General features: G+C 44.0%; 2 protein-coding genes across 2 annotated transcripts in view; both read right to left on the bottom strand.

The window, feature by feature from the left end:
• PHGDH (phosphoglycerate dehydrogenase) overlaps positions 1-17436 on the bottom strand; it is a 34273-nt gene extending 16837 nt beyond the window's left edge. The window contains exons 1-5 of the mRNA XM_079100678.1: positions 17194-17436; positions 8394-8545; positions 6168-6233; positions 3367-3421; positions 3171-3269 (exon numbers count right to left, since the gene is read on the bottom strand). Coding sequence (XP_078956804.1) covers positions 3171-3269; positions 3367-3421; positions 6168-6233; positions 8394-8545; positions 17194-17331 — 510 coding nt within the window. The 5' untranslated portion in view covers positions 17332-17436. The remainder of the gene's footprint in view (positions 1-3170; positions 3270-3366; positions 3422-6167; positions 6234-8393; positions 8546-17193) is intronic.
• Positions 9049-17161, bottom strand: LOC306655416 (uncharacterized protein). The gene is made up of 2 exons (XM_079129820.1): positions 15759-17161; positions 9049-9492 (listed from the first exon to the last, which is right to left on the bottom strand). Exon 1 carries the CDS (start codon positions 17020-17022, stop codon positions 16483-16485), a length of 540 nt encoding a protein of 179 aa, XP_078985946.1. The 5' UTR covers positions 17023-17161; the 3' UTR covers positions 9049-9492; positions 15759-16482.
• Positions 17437-20557: the final 3121 nt, after the last annotated feature.

Below are 20557 nucleotides of genomic sequence, written 5' to 3'. Positions count from 1 at the left end.
GACTGGGAAACTAGATAAGGGTTTCTTTATATCTTAATTTTCATGAGCACATTTGTTACATGATTAAAAGATCACTTTTACCCTTTATGTCCCATATATGGGATACCCATAAAAAACCTAAACTGAACAATAAATGTACCACTTATGATTGCTTTGAACTAAATATTATTTTTATTTTTTACTCTTCTGAGAAAAATAATTGGTGAAGATTAGTACATTTAGAAATATATACATATTTCCATATGCACTCATGAAAATGAAAAAAAAATATATATAGGATATATAAGCTCTAGATTATGATTTTCAACCTATTTTAATGCACTTGTGTTGATTTCATTGAAATTTCCACAGAATTGAAAACTCTGGACTTAATGGTTTAAATAGTCCAGATAAATGATATCTAAGAATTTCCATGCTCTTCCAGTTCAATAATGGTTTCCAAAGAGAATAAGGCTAGTTTGAAACAGCCTGTGTTTAATAAACACTGATCATTATTTCCTGTTCAGATACTTATAAACTATCTCATAACTTGTTCAAGAATCTTCCTTTCTTTAGAAAGGAAAGTCTTGCTCTCTGTGACGCTAGACAATGGACAGAAGTTTGGATGATGACATTGGGCTCTCTCAGCCCTGAAACAAAACTCATCAGGACCCAGACATGTATTATAGAACATGACCAAGTTGAGTAGCAGAGCAAGAGAGGCCATTTGGACTACTCAGGAATGACCAGGGCCAGGCAGCTTTGGGAGGGGCCAAGGTAGGAGGGGGACATTCCAGAAGATTATAGAGAGTGTGTTTCAAAATCAAGACAACTGTGAGTGACCCTCCAGAGACACCTGGGCAGAAGAAATCCCAAGGGAAGCATCTACACCCTCAAGGCCATGGTGGGAAGAAAACATTTGAGCAAGCATGTTGAGGGTGATCTGCTAGAGAAACAGGAAGATAATGAAATCAGCAGGCTCTAGACATCTCTCTGAATAAACATGTGCCTGAGAGGTAGCAATCATTTTCTGACGTTGACATTCAAGGTCCCGTATTCCCCTGAACCTCAGGAGTAGTCAGGGGCAGTTGGTAAGCAGCTGATTAGTTTCAAATGAACAAGCTTCCCTACCACTTCCACTTCTCAGGAAATGAGGTAGGGTTTAATGGCTAGACTCAATCACTGTCATGGTGTCCTTGAGGATGAATGTTCCTGAGCTAGAGGAGTCTGGTGAGTGGTGGTGCACCAGGGAAGGGGAGTGGGAATTAGGGAATGGCTGCGGGCATCTGTCTCCAAGTCGCTGCATCATCAATGGAACAATCATCTGGTTGGCTTCATGCACTCTTAGTGCTACCTAACCTCTGATGTTATGGTTTGGATATGAAGTCTCCCCACAAAAAGCTCATCTTAAATAATGGATGAAATGTTCAGAAATGAAAGATTAGATTATGAAAGCTGTAAGCCAATCAGTGTACTAAACCATTTGATGGACCAATAATTTGAAAGGACTACTGTAATGGGTGATAACTGTTGGCAAGTGGGGCATGGCAGGAGGAAGCAGGTCACAAGAGACAGGTATTTGGGTATTCATATTTTTCTGCTTCCTATCATAATCAGAGCAGCCTTTTTCCACCATGATGTTCTGCCTCACTTGCGCCCACAGCAATGGAGTCAGCTGACCACGAACTGAAACTATAAGCACAACATAAATTCTCGTCCTCTAAGTTGTTCTTGTCAGGTATTTGGGTCACAGTGATGAAAATCTGACTAGCACACTTGATCATAGGTTTTGGAAGATCTGAATTCTTCATGGGCTATATCTTGACCTTGATTCTCACAAAAGATGAGGGAGAGAGTGCTCTTGGTGGCTCATGGCATCCCTCTACCCCTGCACACAGAGAAGACTGTCATTTGTTTTCATGATCAAAAGATCCTGCTGGACCATGCCCACCTCTCTCAGGGATCTAGAAAAATGTCTGTCCTTCCCATTGCTGAGGCTAATGAAAGAAATCTGACTTAAATAAATACAGTGAAGAGTGGAGGTAGGAAGCAGAGGAAGATATTCAATGTGATATAATGGGATGCCCATGTGGGTTCCAGGCTGCCATTCATTTGCTGAGTTCTTAGGCAATAACTTACAAATCTGGACATCAATATAAAGTTAACCTATAACATCCCTTTAAGACTCAGAAGGTAGGAAGGATGAGATGAAGAGAAAGAACAAGAGAGAATGGGAAAATTCCAGAGTAGCTCTATGTAAACATTTTCTAGACATATGATTATCTGATTATCATCAAAACAATTTTTCTTAATGTTTAACTAAAGGCTTCCTGGCTGCAATTTGACCCATAACCCTTGTAATTCTTTCAACAGCCATGGTGAACATGGAGATGTCTGCTGGTACTCTTAGCCACCTCCAGCCTGCCTGGGCAGCCCTGCAGGACCCCTCTCTCAACTGACTGGCCTTCCTGTTGGCATGGTCTCCTGGATTAGCCTGAGGAGGTGTCACTGCTGTTGATCACAGTGGTCCCTCGGCCAGAGCCTCCTGAGCTCCCAGAGAAAGAAAAGGTATGGTTCAGACAGGATTTCTGAGACACCATGGGCTCTACAATTCTATCACGGTATGCACACAAGCACTTTTAAATCTTTTTTTCTTTCTTTTTTTTTTTTTTTTGGTACTGGAGATTGAACTCAGAGGTGCTTTATCATTGAGCTATGCCCCAGCCCTTTTTATTGGAGAGAAGGTCTTGCTAAGTTGCTGAGGGCAGCCTCAAACTTGATTCTTTGGCCTCAACCTCCAGAGTTGCTGAGATTACAGGTATGTGCCACCACACCACACACACTTTTTAATCTCTTCTGGAATATGAAGAGAAACAAGAAGTACAGGATAACCATTGTATTGAAAGTATTTGATGCTGTTTTGTCAAGTATCACAGGAAAACAGACACAGCAAACCAGGAGGCCTCATAGCCAGACAGGAAAAGGATGGACAGGGTACTAAAACCCTCTCCAGCCCACTGGGATTCAGGGCTGTTGACTCACTGGAAACCATCAAGTATTCCCAGCTTTTGGGTTCAAATGTCCTGGACAGCAGGTCAGTGTTCCCTCCATCCCTGGTTATTGTTTACTCAGGTGTTTTAAGGACCCATTTAGGACAAAGGTTTTGGTCCAAGGGGTCTGGCAACCTTTACCTTCATCCCAAAGGACTGCATCCGAGTGGCCACCTCTCTCCCAATCCTGCCCAAGCCAAGAATTCCCAAGGTCTTTCCATTCAGCTCAGTTCCCATGAACTGCAACAGGCAAAAGATGGAGAAGTTGAAGTCAGTACTGAGAGTGGAGGTTGGGCGCTGAGACCCGGTGGGGTGGTGAGGTCAGGTCACTGCTCACCTTCTTCCGTTCCCACTTCCCATTCTTCATGGAAGCTGTCGCCTGGGGAATCTGCCTGCAAGGACAGAAACAGTTTCAGCAGGTCCACCCAAAGCCCTCACCAGCCCAGGAAGGAAGTACCAAGACAGGTCTGCATAGCTTCCACCCACCATGGTCATTCTATTGGAAACAAGGGGATCCTGGGCAACTCCTGATTTAGGAACCCTGGGACTTCTGTCCCCAGCTAGGAATCTGGGAGGAGCTTCTGATTCACCTCAGCTACTGAGGTATCAATGAGAGTCACTTTGGTAAGTGTCCTCTAAGCAATGGCCCATCTTCAACATTTGTAGGGATAAATAAATAGGGTACTGGGCACAATAATAACACCAAATGCTCTAGAGGTTCAAGGCGTTACCTTCATCTTCTTATCTCATTAGGACCATAACCCCTGCTGTCTTCTATTGTTATCAAGGGAATATCTGATTACTTGTTCTTCTTGAGATTTTCTTAAGCCCCAAGGGGCTTAGGCTAGTCTGGGGACAGAGGTTGGAGGTGCCATAGTCCAGATCCTCCTGTTCTGTCCCGAATGCCTGGTCCCAACACTTCTAGCATCCATACCACCTTCCTCTCCTGCCCTCCACCACCACCACACAACACCTCTCTCTTCCTACTGGTTCATATGGAGGTCTGAGTCTCCATGTGTTTTCTGGAGAGGACAGAGGAAGTGACAATTAGGGCAAAGTGAGAAGTCAAAGGCTAAGATATGTTACGTGAGACATGAATCATCAAGGCATTTCTGGAGGCAAAAAAGGAAGGAATAAGAAACAATGTATAAGAATCACCTTCTCTATTTAGACTCCCTATAAGAGGGGCACTGGGCTGAGCATCTCACCCAGCGTCACCTGACTGGAAAGCAGTCCAAAGAGACTGACATGCAACAAGTTATGAGTCAGGTAGCTCCCTCTTAACAGGGTATTCATTTTATAGTTTTGATGCATCATTGATGAGGGAGGTCAAAGATAAGCGGGATGGGAGAGAAAAAGGGGCTTCCTATAAATCATAGCATTTTGCCCCCTTGTAGAATAGAAAGGAAATTATTCTTGGCTCTCAACTCTTTCCTTCCACCTCCAGAACAACAACAACAAAAAAAGGTAAAAAATTATATAGATAAGTTGCATTGAGATCCCTCCCTTACTCAAAAGGAAGGAAGGGAGAGAGGGAAGAAGGAACCAAGAAAAGAAGAGAAAGAGGGAGGAAGACAGAAAGGAAGGAATGAGTGAATTACCGAATTAAATAGTGCCACTGGAACCAGGGCACCAGGCTTCTATACTTTTCTAGAGGGAAAGACACTCAGCCCAGGTGTTCTGGGTCAGGTCAGGGGCCCTTCTAAGCTGTGACCCTTCTGTCATGTAAGATGTCCCTGTTCTTCCCTTTCCCCATCTCCCCTTCCCTAACAACCAGTTGATACCTGAGGTCCCAGGAAGGACTCCTGGCAAAGCGTTAAAGCAAAGTTAACGCCCCCAGATCCTCCTCCATCAGGAGGAAGAACAGGTCCTCTTCCTTTGGAACTGGGGACTGAATCCACAGGTCCTTTACCACTGAGCATCCTCATTTCTTTTTAAATTTTTTTTTTTTTTCAATGCTGGTGGTTGAACCCCAGGCCTTATGCTTCCAAGGCAAGCACTCTACCAACTGAGCTATATCCCCAACCCCAAATTTCTTATTTTGAGACAGAGTCTCACTAAGTTGCCCAGGCTGGCCTTGAACTTGTGCTCTTTCTGCCTCAACCTTCCAAGTAACTGGGATTAAAGGAATGTACATAATTTCAGGATGGGAAAAGGGTAAATTTTGGTCCTAGCAGATTTCAAGCCTGAATAAAGAGTCTTGGCTACCTGGACCCCTGGTTTAAGGATCCCAGGATCTTCAAAGGCACCTAGAACAGATTCCTGCCCTGTTTGAGTTTTCCTTCCTACTGACCATAGAAATTCACGAAATGCCTGGTTTAACAGAAGTGCATAATTTTTGGCAAATGACTATTGGACACATGGATACAATGGGACTCCTGCACATTATGTGCCACATCCAATCTGGTCACTGGACTGTCCCCTCTACTCAAGTGGTCCACACCCTCCAGGATCTCTGCTGGAGGAGTAAGAGATTTGAGCATTTGAGTTTGATTGTGTTATGAATCCATGGGTGGGCACAAGAATCTGGAGCAGGTGTGGATTCTATGCTATTACAATACATATTTGTAAAGGTGGTGACAGGTAAGTCCTGGGGGCCAAGGGAATCAGTCAGGGTCCAGCTAGGGAAACCAAAGGGAGCTTCTTGAATGAATTAACATGAGATAAATGTTAAAAACTTGAGTTTACATATGCTAAAAATTTGAGCTAGATCTTAAAATCTTGAGTTTAAATAGGCTAAAAAATAATAAGTGGTACCTAGACAATGGTGGTAGGGAAAGATGTTCCAGGCAACAGGGCATGGAAAATGTGGAAGGGCTGGAGGCTAGAGAGTCTCAGTCCGTGTGGGTGTGGAGAGAGGCAAATGAATAAGGAAAGAGAAGGAAGATCACACCTGCACACTCTCTCAATGAGCCCTGTATCCACCCTCTCTGTGGGTACACTCACTAGCACCCTGAGGCCCCATAACCTCTGTGTGCTGGGAACTGGGGTATTGAGTAGAGGACTGATCCTCAAAGGTTCTCAGCAGTCTGCAGGTTGCCAGGTTGAATCTTAAATTTCTCTCCATCAGTTTGCTTGACAAGTCACAATAACTGACATACCAGAGGGCTTGGCTCTGCTGAGGAGTCAAGTGCTTACCTGGCCAGGCACATGATCATCCCACAGGTGAGCTCTGCAGCACTGAGGCTGTTTCCATTGGGGGTGCTAAAAACCAAAGAAAAGAGGGGACATCAGTAGGCCCACATCCAGCATTCTTTTGTCCCAACTCCAGGCCCCCGTCCTGGATTCTCCAATGTACTCCTGCTGCAAGCCCAGGGCTGGCAGGAAGCTGCCTTGTCCTAGCCTTCTGTTCCTGTGCAGAGAAACACTTAGCCCTTCTATCCACTTCTCCCAGGGCAGAGAAGGGTTGCACATAACTAGAAGTGGCTCAGTCCTTTCTTTTCTCTTCATTTCAGATCTCCCTGCCTACAGAAAGCACAAATTCCCTGCTGTTCCATGCCAATCTTACCAAGGCTGAACCAGTGATGGTTGAGCAAGTCTACTGAATTCACATGTCAGGTATTGTCCAGAGACCTGGACACAACCTGGTTTTTATTAGCATTATGGTTTGGATAAGAGGTATCCCCCAAAAGTTCCTGTATTAATGCTGAAGGTAAGATGATTAGATTATAAGAGTCATAACCTAATCGGTGGATTAATCCATTTGATGGGTTAATAACTTGAATGGATTATTGGGTAGTAACTATAGGCAAGTGGGACATGACTGAAGGAAGTGGGTCTCTAGACACTTGCCTTGGGGACTATATATTTTGTCCCTGGCTCTTTTCTCTCTCTTTCTCTCTTGTTCCTGGCTGCCATGAGCTAATGTCTTATACCCTTCTGCCATGATGTTCTGCCTCACCTCAGTCCTAGAGCACAAGCCAATTGACAACAGACTGGAATCTCTGAAACCATGAGACAAAACAGACTTTTCCTCCTCTAAGTTGTACTTGTTGGGTATTTTGCTTACAGTGATGAAAAGCTGACTAAGGCAATAAATAATCACAAAGCTCATATTTTCATCTTCACCTGTTTGGAAAGAAAGCCCCTCCACAGCTGGTACTGCTGACTGTGGCCATTTTACGGAAAGGAGACTAGAGGAGGTGACTTACAGAACTATTTTTCTTTTGTTAAAGGTCTTTTTATGGTTTTTGAAAGAATTCAACACACATGGTTCACCTTCCTTCTTCCCCTACTGGTATGGGTCCTTTCATCTCTAGAAATAAAGATGATAAGGAGGAAAAGTCAAGAGATTCTGAAAAATATATAAAAAAAAAAATCCCAGTCTGTCTTTTACAAAACTTCCCAGCTACCCAATCTCCTCCAATGAGCAGGCTGTCCAGAGAGTGGAAAGATGTAAGGGCTGGTGCTGACTGTCTCTGGGTCTAGCGCCAGCGTGAGTTAGCGTTTAACATTTCTACCCACCGATATTGACCTCAGTCAATCCTAGGGTAAATTAACCCCTACCTTCCAAGGGGAAGTGGAGCGCAGGGGAAGGGAAGGTCTAAAGGACAATGGATCCCTGGGGGAACAGAAAGGGCCTGAGGTCAGGGAAGAGGACTGAGGATGGCCCTGTATACCATCTAAAGTGCCTGAAAAGATGTAGCATAGCACTGGAAGCTGACAATGACCTTTGGCCATAGCTGTCTGCAAACACCACGCTAAAGGAGACCCTTCTCTTGGGCCTGAGACACTAGGGTCTTACTTCCAGAAGGGTGAGGAAGAAAGGATGAAGTCATTCCACTAGGAAAGTTTGTGGATCTGTATGTGTGTATAAGTGTCTGTATGTGTGTATAAGTGTCTAGAACTAACAAAATCTAACCCTGAACAGAACAATGGAAGGGTCGGGGCCATGCTGGAGCAGAGAAAGCAAATAAATTCACATACTTCTGATTCCCAAGCCAGGCCGTAGATGTGCAAGCAGTACATGCAGGTGGGTGTGTGAAACACTGAGATTACAGAGAGCCTCAACCTCACACACTAAACTGTAGGTGTTGATGGTTCATAGGGATTCAGGGCCTAGGCCAGGTGTACTTCTTGAAGTCCTTCTAACTCTGACTCAGTTTTCTTTTAACAAAGCTTTTTATTTTATTTTATTCTATTCCATTCTATTTATTGGAAATTAAACCCAGGTGTGCTTTACCACTGAGTTACATCCCCAGTCCTTTTTATTTTCTATTTTGAGATAGGGTCTTATAAAGTTGCTGAGGGTCTCATTAAGTTGCTGGGATTATAGGAGTGCACCATCATGCCTGGCCTCTAAACTCAGTTTCCCACCCCCCTCATGTCAGTCTCCACACCCACCCCTCAGTCTCCAAGACTTACTTCATGACCAGGATGCCCTTTCTTGTTGCAGCCTCCAGATCCACATTATCCACACCTGTGCCAGCCCTGCCCACCACCTGGAGCTTCTCAGCTGCGTTGATGACATCAGCGGTGACCTTGGTGGCCGAGCGAACGATAAGACCTTCACAGTCCTAAGGATAAGAAGAAATAACTGTGGCCACAAAGTCCTTCTGTGAGACCTCCTGAAGTTTCAGAGTAAGAGATGTGCTCTTTCAAAGCCACACACAATTGGCAATGAGTGTCCACTCATAGGCAACTTAGACATCCTCACTGCAAACTGCAGGGAGATGTGGATCAGGACTCTTGGTAATTTTCATTTATAACTGAGGAGAGCCAGGCACAGTGGTGCATGCTTATATCCCAGCAACTCAGGAGGCTGAGGCAGGAGGATCACAAATATGAGACCAGCCTCAGGAACTTGGTGAGACCCCCTGTCTCAAAATAAAAAATAACAAGGACTAGGGTTGTAGCTCAGTTATAAATCACCCCTGGGTTCAATCCCCAGCACTGCAAAACCAAATAAATAAATACGTAAATTTTTAAATGAAAAATTAGAAAAAGAGTTGAGGAGAATGAAGCTCTAAAATACCAGGTGCTTTGCCCTGCACATTCAACAAATGACAACATTGTCCTGAGGGTTCTGGGTGCCTGACTCCTCTTTCTAGAAGACACCATAATAAGCATCTGTAGCCCACAGAGTATCCAGGGCAGTTCATACTGGAGGCACCCTCAGTGTGTCTAGAAAAGTGCTAAAGTCAGAGACCCTTTCCTCGTTAACACTCCTGGCTCACTGCTTTTCTCAGGGCGGGAGTTCCTGCATGCTAGCTGACTCTGAATATTGTCAAAGAAAGAAAAGCAATGTCTTTTGTATACACATCTAGAAGACTCTACCATTAGTCAGGCCAGATTCAAATCCAAGCTCCACTACTTACCAGCAATGGGTCTGAGCTTTGGCTTCAAGTGTGTGAAGAGGCAATGAGACAGGATAGGTACAGCACCTAGCTCTGCTCAACAAACCACGTTCTCCATTACTGAAAGGCAGAGGTGAGATCTAATTCCACTTCATAAGCCCCTGTGCCTGACACATGTAAGGACCTTGATCAATGCTGCCTGGCTGAATGAGTAAGTGAATGAAAGGCAACTGCTGCGAGAAAGACATTTCCTAAAACACAGACCAAGTAAGGGGTATGGAGAGAGCCAGGAGAGCAAGTCAATTCATCTGCAATTGCTCAGGAACCCAAGCAATGTTAGACTAAAAATATACGATTCTAAATCATCATAGCCACTACACATAGCTAAGTTGAATCCTCAAGACAATCTCCTTTAGGTTCATTCAGAATCCTATATGTGGTATCTTCCCAGAAAAAGGATCTTCTTTGCTCAAACACCAAATGAAAATCCTCAAGAGAAGGAACAAGTCCATTCTCTGTCCCAAATTGGAGATACCAGGTTAGTAAGAAAACAGCAAATGACATTGCAAAAGCATCAAGTCCGGATCAGGACGCCAGCGTTCTAGCCATAGGTCTGCCAGCAACAGGGTAAGTTCCCCGGGCAAGACCCCTAACTCCTCACCCCTAGTATCCATCTGTAACGTGAAAGGGTTTGATCCATTTTCCCCAGGAGAGCGCTCAGCTGAATTCCATAAAAACTTCTCTAGAAAAGCCTTGAGAATCTGGATCCCAGCTGGGTGGTGGCACATGCCTGTAATCTCAGCTACTTGGGAGGCTGAGGGAGGAGGATTACAAGTTCCAGGCCAACATGGACAACTTAGTGAGACCTTGTCTCAAAATAAAAAATAAAAAGGGCTGATGGAGCACACCTGGGTTCAATCCCTACTACTACAAAACCACACTATTAGGTATAAACCTAGAGTTTAGGAACACATTTGGACAGACAAGTTAAATGCAGAGGGAGCTATTTATCTCCACTGAGGAGAGAAAAAGGAATGAAGTTGTAGCACAGAATATTTAGATCTCAAGGGCTTCTAATCACTTTACTTATATACTCGTACAAGAGAGGTGGCAGAATTTTCTGTCTAGAGGTGGTTGCACTTCATGCATTCTCATTGGCTGGGGCTGTGCCGGCCAGCAAAGAGCCCCTTTCGGGCTGCTTGAAAGGCACATCACCTTTTATATTTGTGGTTCTGAAACAGAACTTCAAAGTGGGAGGTTCTAAGAAACAATCATGAACATCTGGCCTAAGCCTATTTTGCAGATGAGAAACTGAAGTCCTAGAAAGGATTCTGTATTAACACATTTTCTCTATCTGTATTCCTTATCTCCACAGTACCAGTTTCACCAGGCTTGGTGGTGTGCTGGTAAACTGTTAACTAAGCACCTGCTGGGTGTCAGTCATTTACATTATTACCAGGTGCTTTACATTATTCCCATCACAACTCCAAAGAGAAGGGGCATGATTATCCTCATTTTCCAGGTGAAAAACTGGAAAGTCATCGCCATTGGCAAACTTCGAGACTATAACTAAGAGCCTGTCAAGATGTCCAAATGATAAGGTCAGAGTCAGGGCCATGGCTAGTTAGGTACGGAATCCAAACTATAAAATCCCTCGGAGGAATTTACTAGTAGTAAGAGCTAACATTTTTTTGAGTAAGTCCCTTACATCAGGTACTGCGCTTCACCGTAAAACTGACGACACAAATAGTATGATGATCCCCGTATTACAGACAAGGTAACTGACACGTAAAGAATTTAGGTAACTTGTTGAAGTTACATAGCTAGGATATAGCAGAAACTGGGATCAAGCCGATCTGTTTTTTTTTTTTTTTTGTTTGTTTGTTTTTTTTAACCACTGAACCACATCCTCAGCACTTTTTATTTTGAGACAGGCTCTCACTAAATTGCTGAGGCGGGCTTTGAACTTGAGATCCTCCTGCCTGAGTCTCCTGAATCATTGGGATTACAGATGTGCACCACTGTGCCAGACTAAGTCCAAGTCTTTTGAGGGTCTAACTCCAAGACCTTAACTACTTTCTAAATGTAGCATTTAAAAACACCTGAACCAAGAGACACTGGCAGAAATATGTGGATTCTGTGAAATGACCTCTAGGATACCCAACAAAGGTCCCAGCCAGCCTACCCATGGGGAGCAACAGACAGCCTTGAATGGCTAAAACTACAAAAGCAAGTTGAGTCTGGGTGTGGGCTGGTGCCTATTAATGACAAAACACCCCCAGTGAATAAATGAGCTCAGTGATTTGAGGCCCACAGAAATCTGTCCCCACACCTACTACCTTCCCCAAATTAAACACCCCTCCCTTAACTGTGATAATGAGGCATGTCATCTACCTATGACAATGCTTAAGAATTTTCAGGAATTTTTTGAAAAGGGAAAACAAATTGAAAGAGAGAAGAAACATATTTAGAAATTGATCAGCAGAACCAAATAGATAGACATACGAACACAAGGGAATTTAGAAACTAAAGGCAGAATTTAAATTGACAGGGAGAGGAAGGACTAAACAATGAATAATGTCAGGAAAATTCAGGAGGAGAAATATTTCAAGTACTAAGCTCATTTCAAATTTTTAAGACTTCAGATGAATCAAAGAATTTTTAAAATAAAGCATTAGAGAAAAAATGCATAAGCAGGAGGATCATGAGTTTAAGGTCAGCCTTGGCAACTTAGTGTGACTCTTGTCTCAAAAATAAATAAAGAAAGAAAAAGAGAAATGTAAATTTCAAGTGTTTTCAGCCACCACACTAGCAAAATGAAAACTGATAATATTCTGTGTTAGCAGACATGTAGGGAAGTGGGAGTGTGCCTTGCAGTCTTTTTGGAGGGCAACTGGTATTAGGTAGTAGCTAGCAATGACCAGTGAAATGTAGGCAAGGTCACAAGTGTTCTTTAAATTACTTTAGGGTCTTTTTAAAACTACTTCCAAAGTAGACGAGAAAGCAAAGGATGGTAGTTAATTTACAGACAATAAACAAAAGCAAAAGGAGCTAACTGGGAAATACGTCAAGAGAAAAGGATTAATGGGATTAACTCTTGACAGGGTTCATTGATGTTGACGTAAACCTAGGAATTATGGCTATGAGTGTCTACAATTGTCTGAGAAGGAAGATTCCTTTAGTCGCACAGGCACACTAAGGTAACTTCTGACCAGCTATCGACCCCCGTGCCCACATTACCATGGAACAGACTTGTGGATGAAGCCTCCCCTAAATAGGATGGCCACCATGACAGTTCCGGAAAGGACCAACTAAGGTCAAAAACTCCACCACCCCACATGAAGGAGTTGAACACCTGATTGGCAAAGAGTATAGATGGTGGTCCCCAGTTCTCCTGGTAAACATCAAACAGTTATAAATTTGGAGACAGCATTGTCTCCTTTGTTGTTCTCTGTTTGGAGATGGCTCACTCTCTCCTTTGAGAGTGGTTTTTGCTTAAGCATCACTTTTCTTTTACTCTATTTTCACTTCTGTTTCGCTTCTAATAAAGTTCTCTTGCATGACTTTTGGTGTCTGCCTTTGAATTTTCTTTCATCAGAACCCAAAAGCTGAAGTTTGGAGTTTCAGCTCCCTGCTTTCCTGTGACACTGGGACAATAAGAGCACATTTTTAGGGTGTGTTCCTTTGAGGCCAGTAATGATCCCTTAGGTAACTGGTTACACACTTAGGGATTAAACTGCCTTTGGAAATGGACAACTCAGGACCCAAGGTCAAAGTTCAACTGACAAGCAGGGGGTATGGAGGAATTGGAGCAAGGACAATCCAAGAAGTCATAATCTTATCACTCTTTATCCCTTGTAACAAGTTCCAGGTTCACGTCTTGGGACGAGAACTACTTTGGATAATCCACTCAGTCATTCCCTTGGGCCTCCTTCAGTGCTCCCCCCAAAGCTGCCACCACACTCCCCAATCCCTGAAAATCTGCTGCCCCCAGGAAAAATCAACCGGAAAGGGTGCAGATTCAACAAAAGTCCACCTGTTCTTGCAGCTCCTGAGAACCAGCAAAGAAACAGCACCATTTTTCTTTAAAAAGCACTTTTTTAGATGAATCTCTGTATGAAGATTTACCCTGCAATCTATCTTTGACACGAGCGAGCCAGAAGCACCTCCAATCAGATGGGTACTTGTGTGCATTTAGTACTGGCCTGTCCCAATGGCGAGACAGCCTTTGGAGACTGTATTCAGGAGATCCTGGTTCCACATTAGAATGACACTGGTCAAAGTTATCTAGCTTCCCAGGCCTTCCACAACCTCACCAGTTACCTTTTCCCTATTCATTCCATTAGGACAATTTACTGACAGCTTGAAGGCTAACCTACTTTCAGGGAGCTCTCAAACCCCTGTCCTCCAAAGTACTGCCACCTCCCCAGGCCATAATTCATCCCTCCAAGATCACTCCCAGCTGCTCACTCCAGTCTTCTACCTGTGCAAACTATTGGCCCCAACCTAAGATTCAAAAGAGCTTTTCCCCCCAATACCCCAGCCCTCCTCCTTTTCAACACCCCTCCCGACCATCTTGAGAATCAAGCATCTCAATGCAAATACACTCTGCTGTTTACTGCTCTTAGCTGTGGTTTCTATATCAGAGCTGCAGCTGGAACAGACACACCCAGGGCTTCCCTGCATGTTGCCACTCCCCCACTCCCTTAGCTGGAAAACAGGAGGCCACTGATCAGTTTGATTCATGAATGTTCCAGACAAACTATGCTAAGTCAGCAGTGGAAACCAAGTCCCATTCCTCAGGTTCATACATGCTTCCTTTCCCAGAAGGGCAGGCTTGATCTTGCAGGTAATTCAGGGTTGCTCTTGCCTGTGATTTAAATCATAGGGCAAATCAATGAAGCTCTCCTGGTCTTGTTCCCCAGTGATAGGGAATACAGATGCACTCTATTTTGCATTATATGTGTGATCCTGATTAAGTAGGTGGTTATTTAACACATGTAAGCTAAATCCCAGTGTAAACGCTATTTTAAAAAAGCTTTTGTAATGGTGGACTCTTGCATAGAAAGATTTAGTCCCTTCTTAATCTTTCTGAAAATTCTGAGATAAAATATAAATATGCTTCAGTAGATTAGCTGCATTACCAGTGTTCAAGTTAGTGATACTGAACAGCATTGCTATCTAATGAATAGAAGAAAATATCAGAATCCATCTTATGTTGTATTATTTCATAAACTTGTGTATGTGCAGGTGCACACATGAGGATGACAGTACCGAGTTAGGATGTAAAATGACTTTCTTACGGTAGGACATGGTCATAGTTTGAAAATCATTGAAACATGTTAAGATCATTTAAACATTTTCCTGCATGTTTGCTTTACTTAAGATGTAAGTTGCGTAGATGCTTATTTATCTAAGCCAATGTTTTCTAAACTTAGTATTTTGTTTGTTTTTTCATCTGCAGTGCTGGGGTCTCACACAGGCTAGGCCAGAAGTCTACTCTGGAGCTACATCCCTAACCCCTTCCAAACCTTTTTTTTTTTTAAATACCGAGAAACACATTTTTAAGTTGTGATTTTATACTCAGGCATTGCACATACACAGATCTACACAAATAACTGAAACGAAGGGCATGAAGTAATATCCCTGCTCTCTGCATTGCTCTTTGAATATCTACTATTTTGTTTTTTAAAATGCTGATCATGACCCTTTAAACTAACTTCATTACCCACTAATGAGCTATGACTCTGTTCAAGTCTGAAATGCACCACTAAGAGAGAGGGGGGGATGATTACACTTCCTGATTAGGGATGGGAGAGTGCAAATAGCACCTGCTCAGAATACAAAGCAGCGAAGCCAAGCAGCAAGACCAGTTCTATCATTGGTGCTAAACTTGCTCCAGCATTGAAAAGATTTAAGTGGCAGAGGGCAGGAGACACTATGCCAGGCCCCTTTCCTTGCAGAATAAAATGAGGAGTGTGGAAATGAGGGCCCTTCAGTGGCTGCCCAAGAGATTAATTGGCATTCAGAACTACTTTACCAAGACAGACATGAAGGCTGAGCGCTCAAACAGTCCAACAATGCCCACAGTCAAGTGAGCCAACAAACACCCCTCTCCTCCTGCCAAGAATTTTCAGGGCCTTGAAAGTGTTCTCCCATTTCTGCACAGACTCCCACCCCCACCAAGCAACTTCCTGACTTCATGGAAGCCCTCCCTTCTCCTGAGGAGGCTTTGCCTTCTCAATTCTGCCCTCAATGGGATATAAAGATTTCTCACTTCCACTACAAAGTTGTCAAGCCTCTAGTTACATCCACTGGTGCTCTAGTGGAGGTGAGGGTGAGAAGCTGGTCATCTCTCAGAGCCAAGGATATTGATACCATTTATCCAAAAAAAGGAGGTGACCAGTATGAGAAGCCTACCACCCAATCATACCTGTGCTTCGAGGGTCATGGCCTGAGCCCTTGCCCACCAATTCAATCCGTGATGATCACCCTCTCTCTGCACTTTTTCTGTGGGGAAGTGAGCACCACCAGTTAGGCTAGGCTAGGCTGCTGGGCATTCTAACTTGAAACTTGAGCACCAAGTCACAAGATCATTTGTCTCATGTATGTCCCCTGTGCTCCCTTATTAGCCTACAAGCTTCTTGAAGACAGGGACAAGTCAGAAATTTCTCTGAGAACAGAGCGGGAGGTGGACTCCTGGACACAACGCCATGAGGTGGGGGAGGGGGACATGGTCCCAGGTGAAACAGGTCTGTAGACAAGAGGAGTACAGGCAGTTTCCAGGTCAGTTAGAGCAACAGCCGCAGCTTTTGTGGTTTAAGGGCCCTCAGAAAAGAAGATGGTTAAGGGTAGGATTCACACTAAGGCTAGTAGAAGGCGGCTCTATGCAGGTGTGGGATTTGGGGGATAGGGCAAAACAGCTCTGGGCGGTAGGGTGGAATATAGAGGCAGAAAGCACAGGAACTGGAGTGAAGCGTTCAGAAAGTAAATGCCCAAGACTGAAAAGAAAATCACCAAATTTGACAGGACCTTTTCTCAAAGAAGGTAAAGATTTTAAGTCGATTTAATTAATTACATGTAATAATCGGGAGATCTGATAAGAATAAAGTTACCGGGGGCGTTTGGAATCGGATTCTGGTCCATTCCGGTCACCCTTAATCAGGGATGAGGCCAAAGGTGAAGATCAACTCAGGACCGCTGTGGCGGCGACCTCGTGGGCGGCCTGGGGATCTCGCCGCGCCCCCTGCCCGCCCCATTTCCTCTGCCGCTCCCAGGAGGCGGAGGGGCGGTGAAAGCTCGCAGAGGTCTTGCATCAGACGAAAGGCGGTTCGCGTCTGCTGCTCCAGGAGGACCTCCTTCCCCTGAAGCTTCCCCAGCGACCACGCGACAGGCTGGGGACTCCGCCAGCGCCCCCAGGAGAAGGCCGAATGCGGCCGGGAGGGGAAGGCCAGTAGCTGGGCTCCCCTCAGGGAGGCTACTTTGGCGCCCCTCCCCTCGATGCTCCCGTGCGGGGGAGTGGGGCGGGGAGGTGGGTGCCCGGCAGTCAGAGCCACTCGGCACCCAAAGTGCAGGAGCCGCGCTGGCAACTCGCGGGCAGCCTGCAGGACCAGTTGGAGCAGCCTGCTCTTTGCAAAGCTCGCGGGAGGCAAGCCAACGTGAAACACGCGGTTGCAAACTGGACGGATAGTTTGCATCCTACAGCTCAAGTCCCTCCCGCTTCTCTCTCGCCGCGCTAGTTCCCAATCTCAAAAGACCCAGAGACTGATGAGCGGGGGCAGGGGAAGGGGGCGCGTTGGCCGGGCGCAGCCATCCTGTTTTAGCGGAGGATGCCACCAGGGACCTCTCTTTTCCCCGATTCACCCTACCTGCAGCTCGGCTATCAGCTCCTCTTTGCTCAGGTTCTGCTTCTCCACCACCTGTAGCCCTCCATCTTGCAGGATCTTCCTGCAGCAAGGGTCCAGGCTGTCACTGATGAGCACTTTCCGCAGATTTGCGAAGGCCATTGCTGGAGTAGGCCAAGGAATCCGCCGCTCTCGGTGGGTAGAAGCACTTAAGCCAAGAAGCTGCCGCTCACACTGGCTGGCTCCTGTAACTGGGCAGGATTCTTGATCTCCCGTTCCCCCTTTTTCTCCCCCACCTCCTCCTACCGTCTCGTTTTGATTGGACAAAAATGCTCAAACTTTCTGTGACTCCGCCTCCTCGAGGTTCTGAGCCCTCTACGTCCCCGCCCGCTTTATTGTTCTGCCTGTGATGAATTTCTCAAGCTCAGCAGAAGATCCCGCCTATACCTGGTGAACATTAAAAATACGATTTTTGCTGACTACTGATTCATTTCTGAAATAAAAAGGGAAATACACATTCTCACCTTCACTTCTTTCTTCCTAAGGGCTCATTTATTAATTCCCTAAAAGTTTTTTTTTTTTTTTTTTTTTTTTTTTTTTTTTTTTTTTAGGTTATAAAATGTAAGGCGCTGTGTTAGGCTTGAAGGGAGCTAAAGCATCAAAAATTCCGTTTCTCTGGGGGCCTAACACTAGAGTACAAGCACACAGACATGGAAAGTTAAATAATTAAAAACATCTAAAACTATTTCTGAGATATCACAAGGCTGCGATTCGTTCCAAATGATACAATGAGAAATACTTGTTTTAAAGAGAGTGACGACCTAGTGCATTTAGACTGGCAAAACTTTTTGTTCAAGTTCTCTAATCTCTTATTCCTCCCCTACTCCTCTGATTCTGAAAAAGAAGAAAAATGAGCTCAGTCTGGTCCAATTTTTATATTGACCAAGGAGGCACTTACCACCTCTTAATTCCTTTATATTTAAACCCCACAGAAAGCATGCTGTTTCAGTCAGCTTTTTCACTACAATGACTTAAAGACATGACAAGGACAATTTTAAGGAGGACAAGTTTATTCGGGCCTCACAGTTTCAGAGGTCTCAGTCCATAGACAGCTGCCTCCATTCCTCTGGGCTCCAGCTAAGGTTGACCATCATTGTAGAAGAGTGTGGTGGAGGCAAGCAGCTCACATGATGATCAGAAAGTAGAGAGCGACTCCATTCACCAGATACAAAATCTATACCCCAAACACATCCCAATGCCCATCTCCTTCAGTCACACTCTACTTGCCTTCAGTTACTACTCAGTTAATCCCCATTGGGATTAATTCACTGATTGGGTTAAGTCTCTCATAACCCAATCAATTCACCTCTGAATGTTCTTGCATTGTCTCTCACCTAAGCTTTTGGGGGATGCATCTCATCCAAATCATAACACATGCCCTTCCATGCCCTATTTGGATTGTTTAGAGTCACCTAGGATCAGAATCAGAATCAGGGATGCTCATAATCAAATTGGAATTTAGCTTTATGAACATACCCTGTCTGGCTTTATGAATATACCTCATTCTGAGCTAGTCACAGAACTCAAGTGCTAAGTCCTCCTGTAGAACTATGCAACATCAATCCTAGTAAGTGACTTTTATACTAATGACTCGTAGGAACAAATCAGATTTTAGGCTCAGTGTTCTATTTGGAAAGAAGAAAATTTGTCAATCTTGTTTACTTATTTGGATGAGTATTCCATTTCTCTGCCTCTCAGGAGTTCCCAGCATCTCTAGGAGTCTTGTAGATGGACAGCAGATGTATCCCAGGAGGTTAATGGAGGGACTTGGGAAGCACTTGCTAGTTGCCTTAAATTCCGACTGGGGCTCACCATCTACTTCCTTTCAGTGTAGAATTTAAACCCTGGTTTTAATCCCACTCCTTAACACCAAATCAAGGCAACCTTATTTGGGGACCTTTCTGTATCCCATGGTGGTGGTTTCTCCTCCTTGCTCTCAAAGCACTCCAATACACCAGTTTGTAATTTTTTTGTTTTGTTTTGTTTTTCAGTGCTGGGTATATTGAACACAGGGCCTCATATGTGCTAAGAAAATGCTCTATTACTGTGCTACACCCAAACCCTGTTTATAATCCTTAAACTATACTTTAAATATTTTTCTTTCTGAGAGAAGAGGCTGTGACTTATGAATCATCAATATCTCCAGCATTAAGTCATAGTGCCTAGCACACAGTAGGCGCTCAATAAATTAAATTTTGAATAAAACCTCTTCTGAATGTCTACAATATGGAAAGCACTCTCAGCACTATTGGGGTGGAGATATAAAGACATGTATCTGTACTTTGAAATGAGAGTCCAGAGAAAAACAAGACATGAAATGTTAGCATATATATTATACAAGACTCTCTGAGGTAACTTGAAGACAATTAATGGCACTGAAATTTAAAAGAGGGAGGAGGGAACATTTCTTACTAATTTATGGTAGTGATTATTACACACTGTCCTTTTGACCTGGAAATTAACTATTACTTGTTAACTATTTTCTTAATGAATTTAGAATTGTTTTTTACTGTGTGGAATGAGTCTGCTTGTTTATTTATTTATTTTTCTTTTGAAATGGGGTCTCATTTAGTTGCTGAGGCTGCTCTCAAATTTGTATTCCTCCTGCTTCAACTTCCCAAGTGTCTGGGATTACAGGTGTGTGCCACCACACCCAAATTGAATCTATTTTAAAAGTCAGTGGGGCATAGAGAAGAGAGAAAATAATAATCAGAGATCAGGTATGGAAGCCCTCCGGGCTGTGAATTAAGACAGTATCCAGGAAAGTTAACTTTTGAAATTCATTCAAGGAAGTCACTGTGAGCAACCCAAGGGCACAAATATATGTAAGACAATCTGACTTCAAGCTGCTCATGGCTAACTCCCTAATCCCTGACAGTTGAATAGGAAGCAGCCAGGTAGAGAAGACTGGGAGATCTGAGAAACTGTAAAAGGCTCAGTTTCCCCACTATAGCTGTGAAGATCAGGAGATGAAGCTGCAGAGAACCTGGAGCTGTTTGTGAACAGCCTTGACCTGAGAATGAGTTAAGATTTGACTGTAAAGATAGTGTAGGCCTGGAGTAGTGGTGCACATCTGGAGTAGTAGTCTCAGATCCGTAGGAGGCCTAGGCAGGAGTTTGAGGCCAACTTGGGCAACATAGCAATGCCCAATTTAAAAAAAAAAGACGTACATATTTTTTGGTTTGCTGGAATCTTAATAACATCTGAAATTGTTCTAGTGATCAAAAGGCATTTAAGTATACATCAAGCACATAAGTAGTGGTGTAAGGGCACCACTTCTTTTTCTGTTAGGTCTAAAAAAATCACAAAGCATTTTTAACCTTTCATG

This window comes from Sciurus vulgaris (genome assembly GCF_902686455.1).
Source record: "Sciurus vulgaris genome assembly, chromosome: 1".
NCBI classification, from domain to species: domain Eukaryota; kingdom Metazoa; phylum Chordata; class Mammalia; order Rodentia; family Sciuridae; genus Sciurus; species Sciurus vulgaris.
Note: the sequence above shows the minus strand (reverse complement) of the source record. Positions and strands in the feature narration are given on the sequence as shown.